Source organism: Pyxicephalus adspersus, chromosome 1 (assembly GCF_032062135.1).
Source record: "Pyxicephalus adspersus chromosome 1, UCB_Pads_2.0, whole genome shotgun sequence".
Lineage (NCBI taxonomy): Eukaryota > Metazoa > Chordata > Amphibia > Anura > Pyxicephalidae > Pyxicephalus > Pyxicephalus adspersus.
The window spans coordinates 22,205,879-22,220,735 of record NC_092858.1 but is presented as its reverse complement, the minus strand read 5'-3'; the positions used below and the strand labels follow the sequence as shown (position 1 = coordinate 22,220,735).

At 39.9% G+C, this 14,857-nt stretch overlaps 1 protein-coding gene across 1 annotated transcript in view; it reads right to left on the bottom strand.

The window, feature by feature from the left end:
* FOXO1 (forkhead box O1) overlaps positions 1-13,861 on the bottom strand; it is a 39,287-nt gene extending 25,426 nt beyond the window's left edge. Inside the window, exon 1 of the mRNA XM_072403842.1 lies at positions 13,040-13,861. Coding sequence (XP_072259943.1) covers positions 13,040-13,594 — 555 coding nt within the window. The 5' untranslated portion in view covers positions 13,595-13,861. The remainder of the gene's footprint in view (positions 1-13,039) is intronic.
* Positions 13,862-14,857: the final 996 nt, after the last annotated feature.

Here is a 14,857-nt window from a genome sequence, read left to right as displayed (position 1 = left end):
ATCACAATCAAATACTAAAGAAAGTCTGCCAGTTGCAGTAAACTGTTCATTGGTATACATTAAGGCAGCTGTTCTTTAAATCTGAACATTTCCAGACTAGGGATACATCTGTGGATCAAGATCCCAAATATGGAAGGGGTTGTAAAATAATTATTTAGGTCCATACACTGCTCTAAGAAACTAGAATGAACACTGGCCACAAATAATTTTGGTTAGTGGCTAAGACAGTTGATCAAGTGGGTGCTATCACTATCTATTGTTTCTCAAACAAGGTCCCGTGGAACCTTAGAGTTCTCCAGAGGTTTCTAGGGGGTTCCTTGGGCAATTTATACCTCTTAGGTCAGTTTAAGAAACACCAATGATCTTTTTGGCTATCTGTAAGGGTGGCATTCTTCCCAATTACCTGTAATATAAGGGGTATTTTTCCTACTGACCACCAAACTAATATACTGTGAGCTGTGGATATATTACTTATAGTAGAGGTTTACTGAAGACCTGAAAGTTATTTCAAGGGGTTCCCACATGTTAATGTCATCAAGAAACAGTGATATAAAATCAAAGGCGATAGTACAATGACACTTGGGAGTTCCATAAGGGGGAAAAAAAAATTGACAGTTCAAGAAACATCCTGCTAAACTTTGTCCCTTGACCTCTGCCTTAAATGTATCATGTGAGAAAAGATCAAACAGTTACAAGGAAAAGTAACCCATAAACTCCACAACCATTAATACAGCTTTGTCTACTATTGAGAAATATACTAAGTAACTTACTTAGCTGTAAGCTAAATGTAGAATACCTGTACCCAAGACACTGATGGTTGCCAATCAGAAACAAGCATCCAAAACACTTGGAATGTTTTCTTCTGTTTGAATTTACTGTGATAAATATTAAATAACTCACAAATAGCAGCTTTACATAAACAGGGGGTCAACATAGCATTACTATAATAATATAGTATATGCTCATTAAACAAGAATATTTCCATGTTCCCTGTGTGTGGGTAATGTTTTTTTTGTCTAGTGTGTTTCTGTCCTACATGAAGTGGATGGAAATCTTCCAAAGTTAGGACAATTAATTCCTCTCTTAGATTTTGGCCCCCAAAACATTTATCCCTATTGGAAGATTTTCCCTTGCGTTTCATTTTGGGTACAACTCTAAAAATTAAAATGTCCCCTCTCTTTATCAGTGACAATGATAACCAGTACAAATAAACAGAGGATGAATTTCCCAATACTGAGTTGACACAAGATCTAACCAGTACGTACACTATTTAAAACAAAAATAGTGCCTAGAAATACACTTTTTTTTATGCAGGCTTCACATGCTTTTTACACGTTTGCCCTTTTATATTGAATTACTGTATTGAAACGTTTTTACTGTATTGCAATTTTTAGATTCTTTGTAATTTGACATGGCCCTTCCAAGCCTTTTTAACTATTATATCATCCTAGGCAGAATATTGTTTTTAGAGTGACCAGTCTCAGTTCTGCATTTTAAAGAAAAGGTAAAGTACCACTAATGTGGAGCACTGAGAAACTAGTGGTACCTAAAAATGTAATGAGCAAATTTTGGCTTTCACTCTGTATACAGTTACTCAAAAATGAATTCCCCCCCCCACTCCACTGAAAACAGTTAGCTGGGTACTATACTTTTACCAGCCATCTGGCAATGTTCACTACTACTACAGCTGCACAAAACATTTTGAAAATCTTTGGCTGCTTCTTTGCACTGCACAATGGCTTGATTAATTCCAATAGTAAGGATAATCTCATGGCAGCCTGTATACGGCTATCCTTATAAAATCATTCAATTACAAAACACAGGCTGCAAGGAAGATGGCAAAAGCAAAGTGAAAAACCAGACAGGAAGGATAAGGAGAAAGAAATTGTGTGGCAAAACCACTCTCTTTTTGGCGTGCCGTTACCCCACATGTTCACCTGTTGTTGCTTTCATCTGAACCAAAGCAGGCAAAATGGTTTCATAGTGGCCTATATTTCTGAACTGGGCAGAATTTAAATTGACTTTGGAGTGTTCTGCTAATTTTTTGACATGTATAGAAGTAGTAGGAAAACATTTTAACATAAAACTAGTATTCATGCTTACTAAATATCAGAAAAATAGTGTACATATTAGTATTTCCTATTTTATTTTGTAGATTAGTTACTACACTTTACACATTCTTCTGTGAACTAATTAATATGACTTAAAAGGTTTTCATTTCAAAATGAGAAGAGCAATGATGCATGCAGTGATGATTTTTGACACACATTTTGAAAGCAAGTCTTGTCTGGAAGCAACAGTACATTTCTATGTTATTTTATAAAATAAAAACCTTTTTGTTATTGTAGGAGCTATAGTACACTTTTTCTGTCTGCTTTCTGTCCTAGGCTAGTGTCTCCAACATGAATCATGTCTGATGGAATATTTCCAAGTTAAAAGTGCTACCTTCTCTTTCCAAATTCCTGAAGACAAATCTAGATTTTGCATGATTTTATGAAGACATGTTAAACTGATGCAGTTCCTTTACATGCTTTTTCAATACTTTTTTTGTAGATCCAGGGGATAGCCATGTACAGCTTCAAGAACAGGAGTATGAACCAAGACTGACAAGTGCAAGATGCTGGTCCCTGTGGTTACTGTACGACAGGAAGAAAGCCTGATGGTAAGATTACCAAGCAGGTAAGGTAAATACAATGAACCCAACAACCAAATGGAAGGCTCATAAGGTGAAAGGGACAAAGATTGTGATTGTGTTGGTTTTCATTAAGTTACTATAAACAAGAACTTATACATAACATTTAAAAAAAGATGAAAGATAAAAGATGTTAATGGCTAGCTGTACATACAGAATATTGCAAAGGGATTTTTTCTTTCATCATTTCGGCCTTTCCTAAAACATCTTAGAAAGTAAAACTGAAAAACTTTTTCAGAAGTTGGGCAATTTTATGTTGCCCCTAAAACTGTAAAAAGGACAATACAAAAGGCTGTAAGGAAGTTTAAAAGGAGCACCAACTGGAATAAAAAATACTGGTAACTATGTGATAAAAGGTTATATGCATTTCTCCCATGTGAGCTGCAGCATTTACTGAATGATACAAATCCAATTCTAGCAATCATGGAAATGTTCCAGTCAGTTGTGACTCCTCTGTTCTATGCTGGGCAGACAATTTAGTCTGTCAGCAGGTAGCAGTAAGTCCAACCCTCAACTACCCTAAAACTAAAATTGTGGCTTTTCTTTCCATCTAATCTTCAAATTTATACAGTCATTCACAAAGTACAGGTGGCCTTGCGACTAGACTTTTCTTTGAAGCATTTAAGAAACAAGGTCCCGTCATCTTCCTGCTTGGACAGTGAAGTAGCGAGCAACAGACTAAGGAGACGATCTCAAGAGTAGGTAGTTGGCCTATGCAATCCCATTCTCTCTCCCACTAGTGTTCAAAAGATAAGACGCAGAAGATCAAGGCAAATTCAGATTGTTATAATAATGGTGTTTAAAATACATCTAATGACTGTTGCATACATAATATATAACTAGAATAATTGGAGTTTTTTTTTTTTTTAATATCTCCAAAGCTTTCAAATTTAAGTTCAACGCCAAATACGAGAGGTGTTTAATTATACTTTAACTTCTTAATATTAAGGTCAAGTGGAATAAAACTATGCAGTAGAAAAGTACAATAATCAACAAAAACATTAAACCACCTTAGCCATAACTTTGTAGGCCCCCCCTGTACAACCAAAGCATTTCTGAAATGTTGAGACATGGACCTCACAAGAACATGTTCTGTAGTATTTGACACCAACGGGTTAGCGGCAGTTCATTAAGTCCACACTGCTTCTGCTGACCTATCATTATCCCATAGTGCTGCCATTTCCTTCCCATTATTATTATTGATAAAAAGGATTATTAGACCGCCAACATATTACATATATGCACATATTGCGCATTTTTATGCTTAAATGCTCGACGTAGCCACTTTGGGTGCTGGACAAATGGGCGCTCTGTCTGGCCGGCAGCTACACTGCATGCTGTGATTCACAAGGTAGACAGGTTTGTTCAATGGACTGCATTAGCTTATTATTATTAAACAGGAATATTATAGCGCCAACATATCACGCGGCGCTGTACATTAAATAGAGGTTGCAAATGACAGACGAATACAGACAGTGATACAGGAGGAGAGGACCGAAGAGCTTACAATCTAGTAGGTGGAGTTAAATTTTTTTTTTTTTTTTTTTTTTTCTACAGCAGCCCTTCTGTGAGATTAGACCAGATAGACTGCATTCCTCACACACAAAGTGATCCTGGGGATCCTGTCACCAATCTACCAGCTTTCCTCCACTGGACTACATTTGGCAAGCACTTACCACTACATACTGCGAACACCTCGCTAGACCTGCAACATTTTAGTTATGATCTGACCCAGTTTAGTCATCAAAATTTGGCCCATAGTTGTTCAGATCCTTAATCTTCCCCTTTTTCCACCTGCCTGCCGTTTAATATATTCCAAACCCCTGACAGATGCCATTATAACCAGATAGTCTGTTATTGACCTCACTGGTTTTATTGTTTTGGTTTGGAAGGATGAGAATTACTTAAGAAAATCCTAGAAGGCCATTTCCAAACAGTGTGACCCAGAAAAGTACTAGCAAGTGATTTTAAATCACTTGATCTACCTAATTGTTAATGGTTTAAAGTTATATTTGTATCACATCTTCAGAATGTATCTTTATAAAAAGTCCACAGCAAAAGTTTTGAGTTTACAATTACAGTATGAACAAAACAGGGAAAGGAATAAGCTGCAGGAATGTGTCAGGAAAATACTGTAGATAGCCATGCACTTACTGCAGTTTTTTTTCGTTTTAGCAAGAATTAATTCATGGCCCAGTTGTAATCTAAGCCGTGATCTAAAGTAGGTAAAGAGTGAACTCTGAACGTATTAGGGCCTCTGTTATCTAAGAGCATAGTCCTTTAACACAGCAAACAAAGCACGCTATATCAGCTAAGAATTTAGCAATGATGAGACATGAAACCCAGAAAGATACTTAATAAGCCAATATGGTGAACATATTTATGAATACAGTTCAGTGGGTGTATAAGTCTTTGTGAACCCCCAAAAAAAAAATGGTTCACTACAATATTTAAATAAAAAAAATAATTGTACTTAATCAGACCAATTCCTTCAATTTCTTGGTATAGGGTGACAACACCATAGGCTGCTATATTCGGCTTAGCATTGCCACTACTTGCCCCTCTTCTCCCATCACCAGTACATGTGAAAGGCAACCATCCCTCCCAGCACGGTTCTACGTTTACATGAAGGCTGGCTCCTTCAGTAAGTTTCTTCAGTATGGGACAAAAATGTAGCAATTCTGACAATAAACAGGAGTAGCAAGACAGGAATTGAGAAAGGTTTACTACAAGGACAAATCTAAGATCATAAATTCTTTCCTCGCCCACTCTAAAGTGGAGCTGACACAGAATGAAACCTTGGCCACTTTCTGCCAATTTCACAAATTCACCAAATCTTTCTCAAACATTTGCAAATCCTCTGAGTTTTAAGCTCTTCACTTGCTATACAGGCTGCAGAGAATTCTTATTGAGTGCAGTTATATGCTTAGAGGGGCATCAGAACTGGCTACACGGAATAACATGTACATTACTATTAATCAAGTTTGTATTTCAGCTTTGTGCTAGAATAATAGTCTAGAATTCTGCTTTTAGGACTGAATTGATTATTATAATAATTATTATTTTATGACATAACTTATTTCAGATAAGAAAAAAAAAATATAGTAGATAATATATATTTTTTTACTTAGATTTAATATTGCAATATACTGCTATTGCTGCCCCCACCCAAAAAATGTCTATTTTCCTGCCCCAGAATAAATATGTGGCACATTATCAGAGGTCTCCATTATAACTTTCTCATGTAGGTGCTAAGCTTTATGACAGGTTTCCCCTTAAAAGTACTAAAGTGACAAAGTCAGGCTGCAAATCCGCCCACACACACTCATTATTATGTGTTTAAAATTGGTTTAGGCTTTACAAATGGAGACACAGACTCTAAATAAAGTCAATCTATGCAAATAATATATTCATACAGGGCAGTTCATGTGAGCTTTGGGGCATTAGTCATTTTACAAGTGAAGCTAGGATTATTCACATCTGCCACATTTGTGGGTTTCTTTCAGTCTGCTCCACCCCAGCTATTTCCTTTGCTGAACCAAGCATGGCCAGTTGCACTCGCTCATCCTTTCTTCATCATACATACAGATCATCTAGACAAGGCAGCACATTTAAAGCAAACTTGAATTAAAAAGAAAAAGCACATGCTATGTGTATATGTGGATGTATATGTGGAAAGTTTACCAAGTCTATGAGAATACATATGACAATGTTTACAAGGGGGTGGCTTCAGCATCTATATGGCACAGGATTGAAGCTAAGAATATAGCTATTTTAAAGAGTTTTTTCTAATCGACTCAAATATAATATATAAAATTACCACAAAACAATGCTGCATACATACAATGTAGACATCTGTAAAACTATTTACACAGAGTGCTCATGTGGAGAAATGTAATCCATAATTCCTTGTACAACACAACCAAGCTTTACCTACAGTAACCAGCTGTTATTCAACTGCACATTTCCCAGCACTCCAGGCAGACAAGAACATCAAACAATTGCATCTTTTGCAACTGCTTAAACAAAGTGAATTTACTGGTATATTAACTATTTATGGGATATGGGGAAAACCTGCTGCTGTATCTCTCTCTTAAAATAAAATTCTCAGGTTCCAGTGGTTTAATATCAATGCTATAGTGGATATTGGAAAACCCCTTTATTTGTTATCTGACAAAATATATGAGGAAAAAGACATGCAAGGGTCTCCACAAGTCAAAGCAATAAAATTAATAATTTCCAGTACTTATAGACCAGACCTTGCACACTCTTAAAAAAATAATATATATATATATATATATATATATATATATATATATATATATATATATACACACACACACACACACACACACACATACATATCACTCTATAGTAGTCCCATAAGCTCTATGCTTTTGGGAAAACCCACTTGAACATCAGCAATACAACCTTCATGCAGACAGTGTACTAAATGGGACTTTAAGTCTTGGCTAACAGCAAGCAGGCTTTCTGCAAACTCCTGGACTCACTTTCAGGCATGACTTGGGAAAGACTAACCTCACATGCAGCCATGTCCTGATCTTTCTCCTATGGTCAACCCTACTCAGCAGAAACAAAGAATTGGCCATCATGGAATGTTTCTGCATCAAAAGCCTCCAGGTGCAGTGCTAAAATAGTTCTTTAGAGTGCTGGTTGTGTTGGATTCCACATGGGAGGCAGTAGAAGGGGACTGTTCATGCCTCACTGTAAAATGGCTAACCTGTGAGGAATAGGAGTAGTTTAAGATGACCCGTGCTGGATTAATAATTATACAACATTTCCAACTTGCTAAGGGATGCAGCAACAAATGTAATAAATAGTAAGCATGCCTCTATGTCTGCAGTCTATATAGCTCTACAATGAATCCGCAAACATAAAACACACTTAAAGTTAAATGCATTTTTTTTTTTTTTATTGGGGTGGGGGGTTTGAGCAGGAACAATGTTTCCATGTAAAAATGTACAATCTTTGAAACTACAAAAGGATGCAGACTGAAAACGTCACACAATTGTGAACTTGTGTGACAAGAAGCCAATAACAGACCAGTGTCAGTCCCAACAAGTTCCCACTCCACAAACAGTACAAACCCAAAGTCTGCCTGCTGAAAACTACAGCACCCGGTCCACCCACAGATGCCACTTTCAGCCTTCCAGTCTCAACACAAACAACTTCCAGTTGCCAGATCAATAAAACAATACTGATGCAATGGCACCCCAACACCCAGTGTATTCCTCCATCTACAGAAGTTGCAGAACCCTGCCTAATGGCACAAATGACAGCTGGACGACATCTCTGTCAATCAGGGTGTATGCCATGTGGTACAGGTGTAAAGCAAGGCTGCCACTCACTGGCATACAGGAGATTATGGGGGGGGGGGGGGAATGGGCACTGTGTTGAAACATTTTTTTTAATTGAAAAGCAGCACTGTTTTGCTTGTACAGAACCAAAATAAATGGGTTGATTTTATGATCAAAAATCAGAATAGAGTTTTTACAGGCAAGGCAGTGTAAAAAAAAAACAAACACACACACACACACACACACACATTAGTATTACTAACCATATGGAGATAAGGATCTGACAAAACTAAAAGAAGTTTGCCATGCTCCTCGGTTGAATGCTATGAAAAAAAAGGGAAATCTGACTCTCAGACATCAGAAACATCTAAATAACCAACCACACCACACCAGTGTGTAGAGCAAGCAACTTTAGCATGCATTGGATATAGGGAACCAATTTAAATTGGCCCAGTTCCATGTACCACTTTAAATGCATTGCCCTACAGCAGACATCCTCCTGCAAGCTGAGTTGGGGTGTCATACGAGGTGAATGGCATCGCATTGTACAGATGTACCACATTGCAATAGAATAGTGAACTCGAAGGCAAAGCAATAGTTTGGATATTTGCCAGACCACTCCGCAGTACTTTAACTTGTCATTCACCTTGACACTTTCTAGTATGTAAAAGAACTCACCTACTACCTTACAATGTAATTCTCAAAGCCCGAGGATTCACTTTAAACATTTCATTGACATTCAATGGTGAATTGGGGGTAATGAAGAATCCTACATTCCCATAAATAAGTAGCATCTTATCCCTGAGAAACTGCAACTTCAAAGAACTGATCACAATTTATCTGTTTTTGAAATGGCTTATCCAAAATGATAAACGGGATAATGTGTAGCTTTGGATCTATTCTATACCAAGATTCTGTTGCTTAGAACCTATTCTGTGCCTTTTGTCATTTGTAGAAGAAACATACCAAAGTCAGACAAAAGAACATCTCACATATACCCCAAACAAGTTCCAAACACGATGCCAATCACAGAAAGCTGCAAAAAAACCATCCTATTGATTTACTGCCCATTAAAAACATGCTGCCAATTACACTATCCTGTACGTCAAAATCAAATTATTTTCTTTTAGAATCTAATTAGCTGTACAACATATCTTTTCATCAGAGGAATTTGTTACCTCTGTTATAAAACCTTCATTGCAAACCTTCTTTTATAGACCTCATTTTATGATGTGATCTGCAGGCAAATTTTCAAGTCATTACAAGCTGCTAAGGATGACAAAATGCTCTAATTACTCCTGATTTTGCCAGCTCAGAAAAAAAAATACTTGTTTGACCCTCCTGGCAACAAAAAAGGTGATCACGTTTTGCTTTCGTCTTTTGGGTAGCGTGTGAACTTTAATCCCCATAGGAATGTCAGAGAAACCCCTGCATCAAGAGCTAGGTTATTTTTCTGTGAGAAAAGTCTGGTAGAAGAGGGAGTGATGTGATTATGAACTTATACAAAAGGTTACGAGCCATAACCTCAATATGGGCCATCAAATAATAATGACTTGCTCAAAATATATTAGGTCCATGACCAAGATTGATAAACATTTCTATTCATTGTCCAAATATGCCAATGTTGTCTATATAAAAAATGGACAAAATATTATTTTATTTCAACTTCTAATGTAAGATATATTCAAATAAACCAATCATAATGGATCTATAGTAACATTTCAGACAGTAAATGGCTGCAATTTTATAATTCATATACTTCACTTCTCCTAAAGCTGTCAAAGTCAGTCATCAATTTTGATATTGAAACCATAAAAGTTGTGGGTTTATGCCCCTGAATTATTCTAGGTCACAAAAGTTTTCAAAGATGTCCAACATATCCTTATACAGGCAATATAAATATATTTGTACTTTCATTACAAATGGATACATATGTATATTGTATATTTGGTTGGGAACACTGTTCAGCATCATGCAAAGATGGTTTTATAGAATAGAGTCTAACAGCAATGGTTCTGAATACAAATAAAGTTTTTTTTACCGTAAACTCCTTTACTTTAAATAAACCTGTTAAAATATTATATCAAGATAGAAGAAGGGGAGGATAGAGATATAAAACACACACAAAGAGCAAAACACGCATAAAACAAGTTCCTCAGATCGTTAAAAGGTTTAATGACAATGAGAAGTCATCTGTATGGTTGAGCTGTAATAAAAGACATTCCTCAACTTGTGGCACAATATTATAGTTCTGAGGCCATGAATCTAATCTAAGTCACTTCATGCGAACTAGCATGTGGCACAGGAGCCTGTTTTCATCTGTGTCGGAGTCTGTCTAAACCAAGACATTCACGATGATCATTAACCTGAGTCACAGTACAGCCGGGACGACACAGAAGTGACGTCCCTTCTACGCTGGCTTAATTGAATGCGCACATAACGTTTATAAATAAGAATGATTTCAGAGATCTGACAAGTTGGCTAAGGAACCCCTCGAGGATAATGCATAGAAATCTCAACAGTTCATTTAAGGCCACAATCGGGGAAATGCCAAGAAAGTTTTGTGTAAAAATTTTCAGAGATATTCTTTAGAGGAAGACAAACTTACAAGTTATGTGTAGACCAAAATAAACCCACTGCTGTAAGGGAACTTTAAAACAACCTATTGGCCGCATGGTGCAAATACCAACTTCACATGATAATGAGATTTCATTATCCACCAATATACTAAAAAAGGAAACTTGGGAATCAGCTCTTCCTCAGGATGCACCCAGAGGAAATGGACAGTGGAGGGAACGTGTCATTGTACACAATAAGCAGGGTCACAATGGGATGAGAGCAGTGTTCCTCCAGAGGTTGCTTTGGGTTCTTGGAGCAATTAGCAATCTGTACCTCTCACATCAGTTTAATAGATACCAATGATATTCCTGGCTATCTGTAAGGGTGCTATTCATCCCATAGGCCAGCAATGTATGAGGCATTCTTCTCACTGACCACCAAGCTAATGTGAGCTGTGGATATATTTATAGCAAGGGTTCCCCCCCAAAGACCTAAAAGTAAGGGGATCCTCCATGTTAAAATAAAAAATTAAGAAAGGCTGGATTAGAGTAACAGAAGGGGGCAGCTCAGAAGCCATCAGAGACCATTACAGACAGCTCATTGGAGTCCTATTACATTTATCATGGGGAATCCTGGAGTCTAATACCTGCACAGACACAGACGTGGTCCCAAGAGTGCCATTACAAGTCAGATCGCACATTCATTCTATTGTCAGGAAAGCTGACCTGCTAGGTGCCTCCCAGGGCTTAGATTACTGCAAGGTGTTCACACCCTGCCGGGTATTACTAGAGAACGTCACTGACACCGGTTACAAATCACTGAAGTGCCAATAGCTGAGGCTACACACAGACCCTTACCGCAATCTGTATTTCTTTTAAGATTGGCAATGTTTTATACAATATGGGGGCTGACCCCGGCTCATTTCCCACAAATCACAACAGTTTCTAAACTTCCTACCTTGTGATCACACTTATTCTCTGGATGCACACAACAGAGACTTTCCAGTACCAAGAAACATTTTAGGAAAAAAACGGGCAGGGGAGACACAAATCTATCTCAGTTGTCAACAAAGCCCAAGCTTTGTTTTTGATAAAGGATTAGACCTTCTATAATACAACTCTACTAGCAGGCTTGAGAAATATTCCCACACTGGACAATGGGGTGGAAATTGTCACAAGAATGATTTTCACTTCCTTGTCAGGGAGTGAAATCTCCAACAGCAACACACAAAAATATAAACTTTTTTTGGCATCTGCCCCGATTGGTTACTTTCCCACCACTGTGATTGCTATTGTAGAACACACCGCACAAATGCTTCACTTTAAGATCATTGCATAGGACTAGGGGAGGAACTCTGCATCTGGAGGAAAAAAAATGAGTGCAGAAGGGATTCTTCACAGTAAGGGCTGTGAAAATAGGACATGAACCCCCTGGGGCTAAGTGTTTTGAAAATAAATGCTGGACGCATTCCCAAATGCACAATTTATGTGGCTAAAAATGTAAAATTAATGACAGCAGAGACTGCTGATCCAAGCAATATCTTATGTCCAAAGGGGATCAGAAAGGATGTTTTATCCCCATTTGGAGCAAAACTATGCTGATTTCCTTTCTCTTTCTTTTGCCTTCATCTGGATTAGCTATGCCTGAATATATTACAAGGATCACAGACACACAAATAGAATAATAAAGGATCATAGGCACCTGAATATATCACAAGGATCACAGGCACCCCAATAGAATATTACAAGGGGTTTAGGCACCCCCAATAGATTACAAGGATCACAGGCATCCCAATAGAATATTACAAGGGGTTTAGGCACCTATATATATTACACAGATCATAGGCACCTAGTAAAGAAAAGAATACAAGATCACTTGCACCTGAATAGAATAACCAAGATCACTATTTATTTCTTGAACTTGTGTTTGATATACAACTCCCACAGAGGGCTTCTAACCTTTCTCTATGTCATCTAAATACAAAAACTTGTGCCTGGACAGGGTATAAAGCTTGCAAGAACATTGCTCAAGCTGCACAGAAAAACTCCTCTATGTGGATCCTGCAAGGAAAATCCAAGAACCTGTTGCTTTTTCTATAGCCTTGGTTGTGAAGGGGGAAGCCCAGGGCTGAGATTCCCCTAACTGCACATCCTGGCTGTGTGGTCTCACTGTCACTTTTATCTACCCAGGAGTTCCTGTATGGAAGCAGAGAGGGGGGCAGAGTTTGGGGGGTAGGTATTGTATCTCTCAGGTGACACTTTTTAGCTAGGGGTGACATTCTTTACACTGGCCATGCTCAGACTATAATGATAGGACCCCTGGCTGTGATATGTGTGCTGCCATACTTATATTATAGTGATAGGACCCCTCTGCCATACATATAGTGATAGGACCCCTGGCAGGGGTAAGTGTGCTGCCATACATATAGTGATAGGACCCCTGGCAGGGGTAAGTGTGCTGCCATGCTCACCTTCCAGCCGGCAGAGCTGTTGCTGTCCCCCTTGTCCTTGAAGTAGGGGACACTCTTGACCATCCAGTCGTAGATTTGGGAGAGGGTGAGCCTCTTCTCCGGGGAGCTCTCTATGGCCTGGCTGATGAGGTCGGCATAGGACAGGTTTCCCCAGGCATTGCGGCGGGACGAGCTGCTCTTTCGGGGCTGCTGGGCTCCCAGGGGTGCCGGGGAAGAGGCCGGGGACAGGGCCGGTACACTGGGCGGTGCATGGAGCTGTTGGTGAGGCTGTGGCTGCAGCTGGTGCAGCTCCTGACATTGGAAGTCCCCGCAGACCCCCAGCGCCTCGGCCGGGTCGTAGTCTTCGTTCTCCTCCAGCAGGCTCAGGTTGCTCATAAAGTCCACATTACCGGGGGCGGCGGCGGACGGCTCCGGTTGCAGGGAAGGAGCCGGGGACGAGTTGGCCGAGTTACTCGGATTAAACTCCGGCCGGGGCAGCGGCCAAGTACAAGACCGGGGCCGGGACAGCGGCTCGAAGTCCGGGTCTATCTCCACCACCGGCGGAGCCTCAGCCATGACGAAGTCCGCCACTTCTGTTTTACTTTTCCCGTTACAAACCAAGGAGAAAAAAAAAGTTTCAGTCACTTCATGGGAGCTGCGTCACCTTCCACAACACTCCTTGCGGCACGGCTGCGTCAACCGGTGCTGCGTCACCACAGAGCGGTAGAGGTGAGTGCGTCACCGGCTGTCTGAGCTCCGCTCTCCTCGGCAGCCGCCTGTTGAATGTCTGAGGAAAACTCCGACCTGCCCCCGGCAACCAGCCGCAGTTTACTGGAACCCGCCGTGTGTGTCACGCGCCGGATCCTCCCACTCTGACAAGAAGGAGAGGGGGGGGAGTTGTGGAAATGGGCAGGAGCTCACTGACAGAACGGTCTGAGGTATCGTCCAATCAACGAGCTGCCCCTCTGTCTCCACCCCCTCCACCCTTCCTTGTGCCACGCCTCTTACCTAGCCTGGCCGCCGAGTGGGCGGGGAAACGTAGACAGCACACTAACTGACCCTTTACCTTCCGGTCAGGGGAGGAGAGCTGAGCTCTGTGAGTGGCTGGAATTCTTCCCGGCCGGCGGCGAAGGGGTTACGCGCCTATGTTATTCAACCAATACCTGTGACCCCCCCTCCTCTGCCTGACTGAGGTTTGTTTATGTTCCTGATTGCAACGTGTCTAGAGCCTTCCAAAGAGCATAGGGGGAATGACATTTCCAGATAAGTGAAGTAAAGGGTGAACACGCGTGTTGCTCGTGATTAGAAACCCCTCGCCTTGTGCGCTGTGCCATGTCACGTGGTTTCGAGATAAAACAATAACTTGGTTGCCTAGTAACGGCAACTTTAGCTTTGCTTTCCCCCCGGTATAGGTCAGCGGTGTGGCACTGCCATTTAATTCCAGCACAATAAAATGAGGTTTTCTAATGATATTATAAGAATTCTGCCATGATACTTGGGTGTGACTGCATAAATGTGACACCATGAGGTCTGCTTACCAATGTTTTCACTCAAAATGTACTTTCAGCCTGAATTTTAAAATACCTGGAGTTTGTAAGTTCTCCCCGTGTTTGTGTGAGTTTCCACATTCGCCGGTTTCCTTTCACATTACAAAAACATGAAAAAATAATTGGCTTCCCCCCAAAATTGTCCTTAGACTGAATTAATGATATATGACTATGGTAGGGACATTAAGATTGTGAGCTCCTTCCAGAAACAGCTAGTGAATTGACTTTGTACAGCGCTGCATAATATGTCGGCGCTATAAGTACTGTGTAATAATAATAATGGAATCCCATG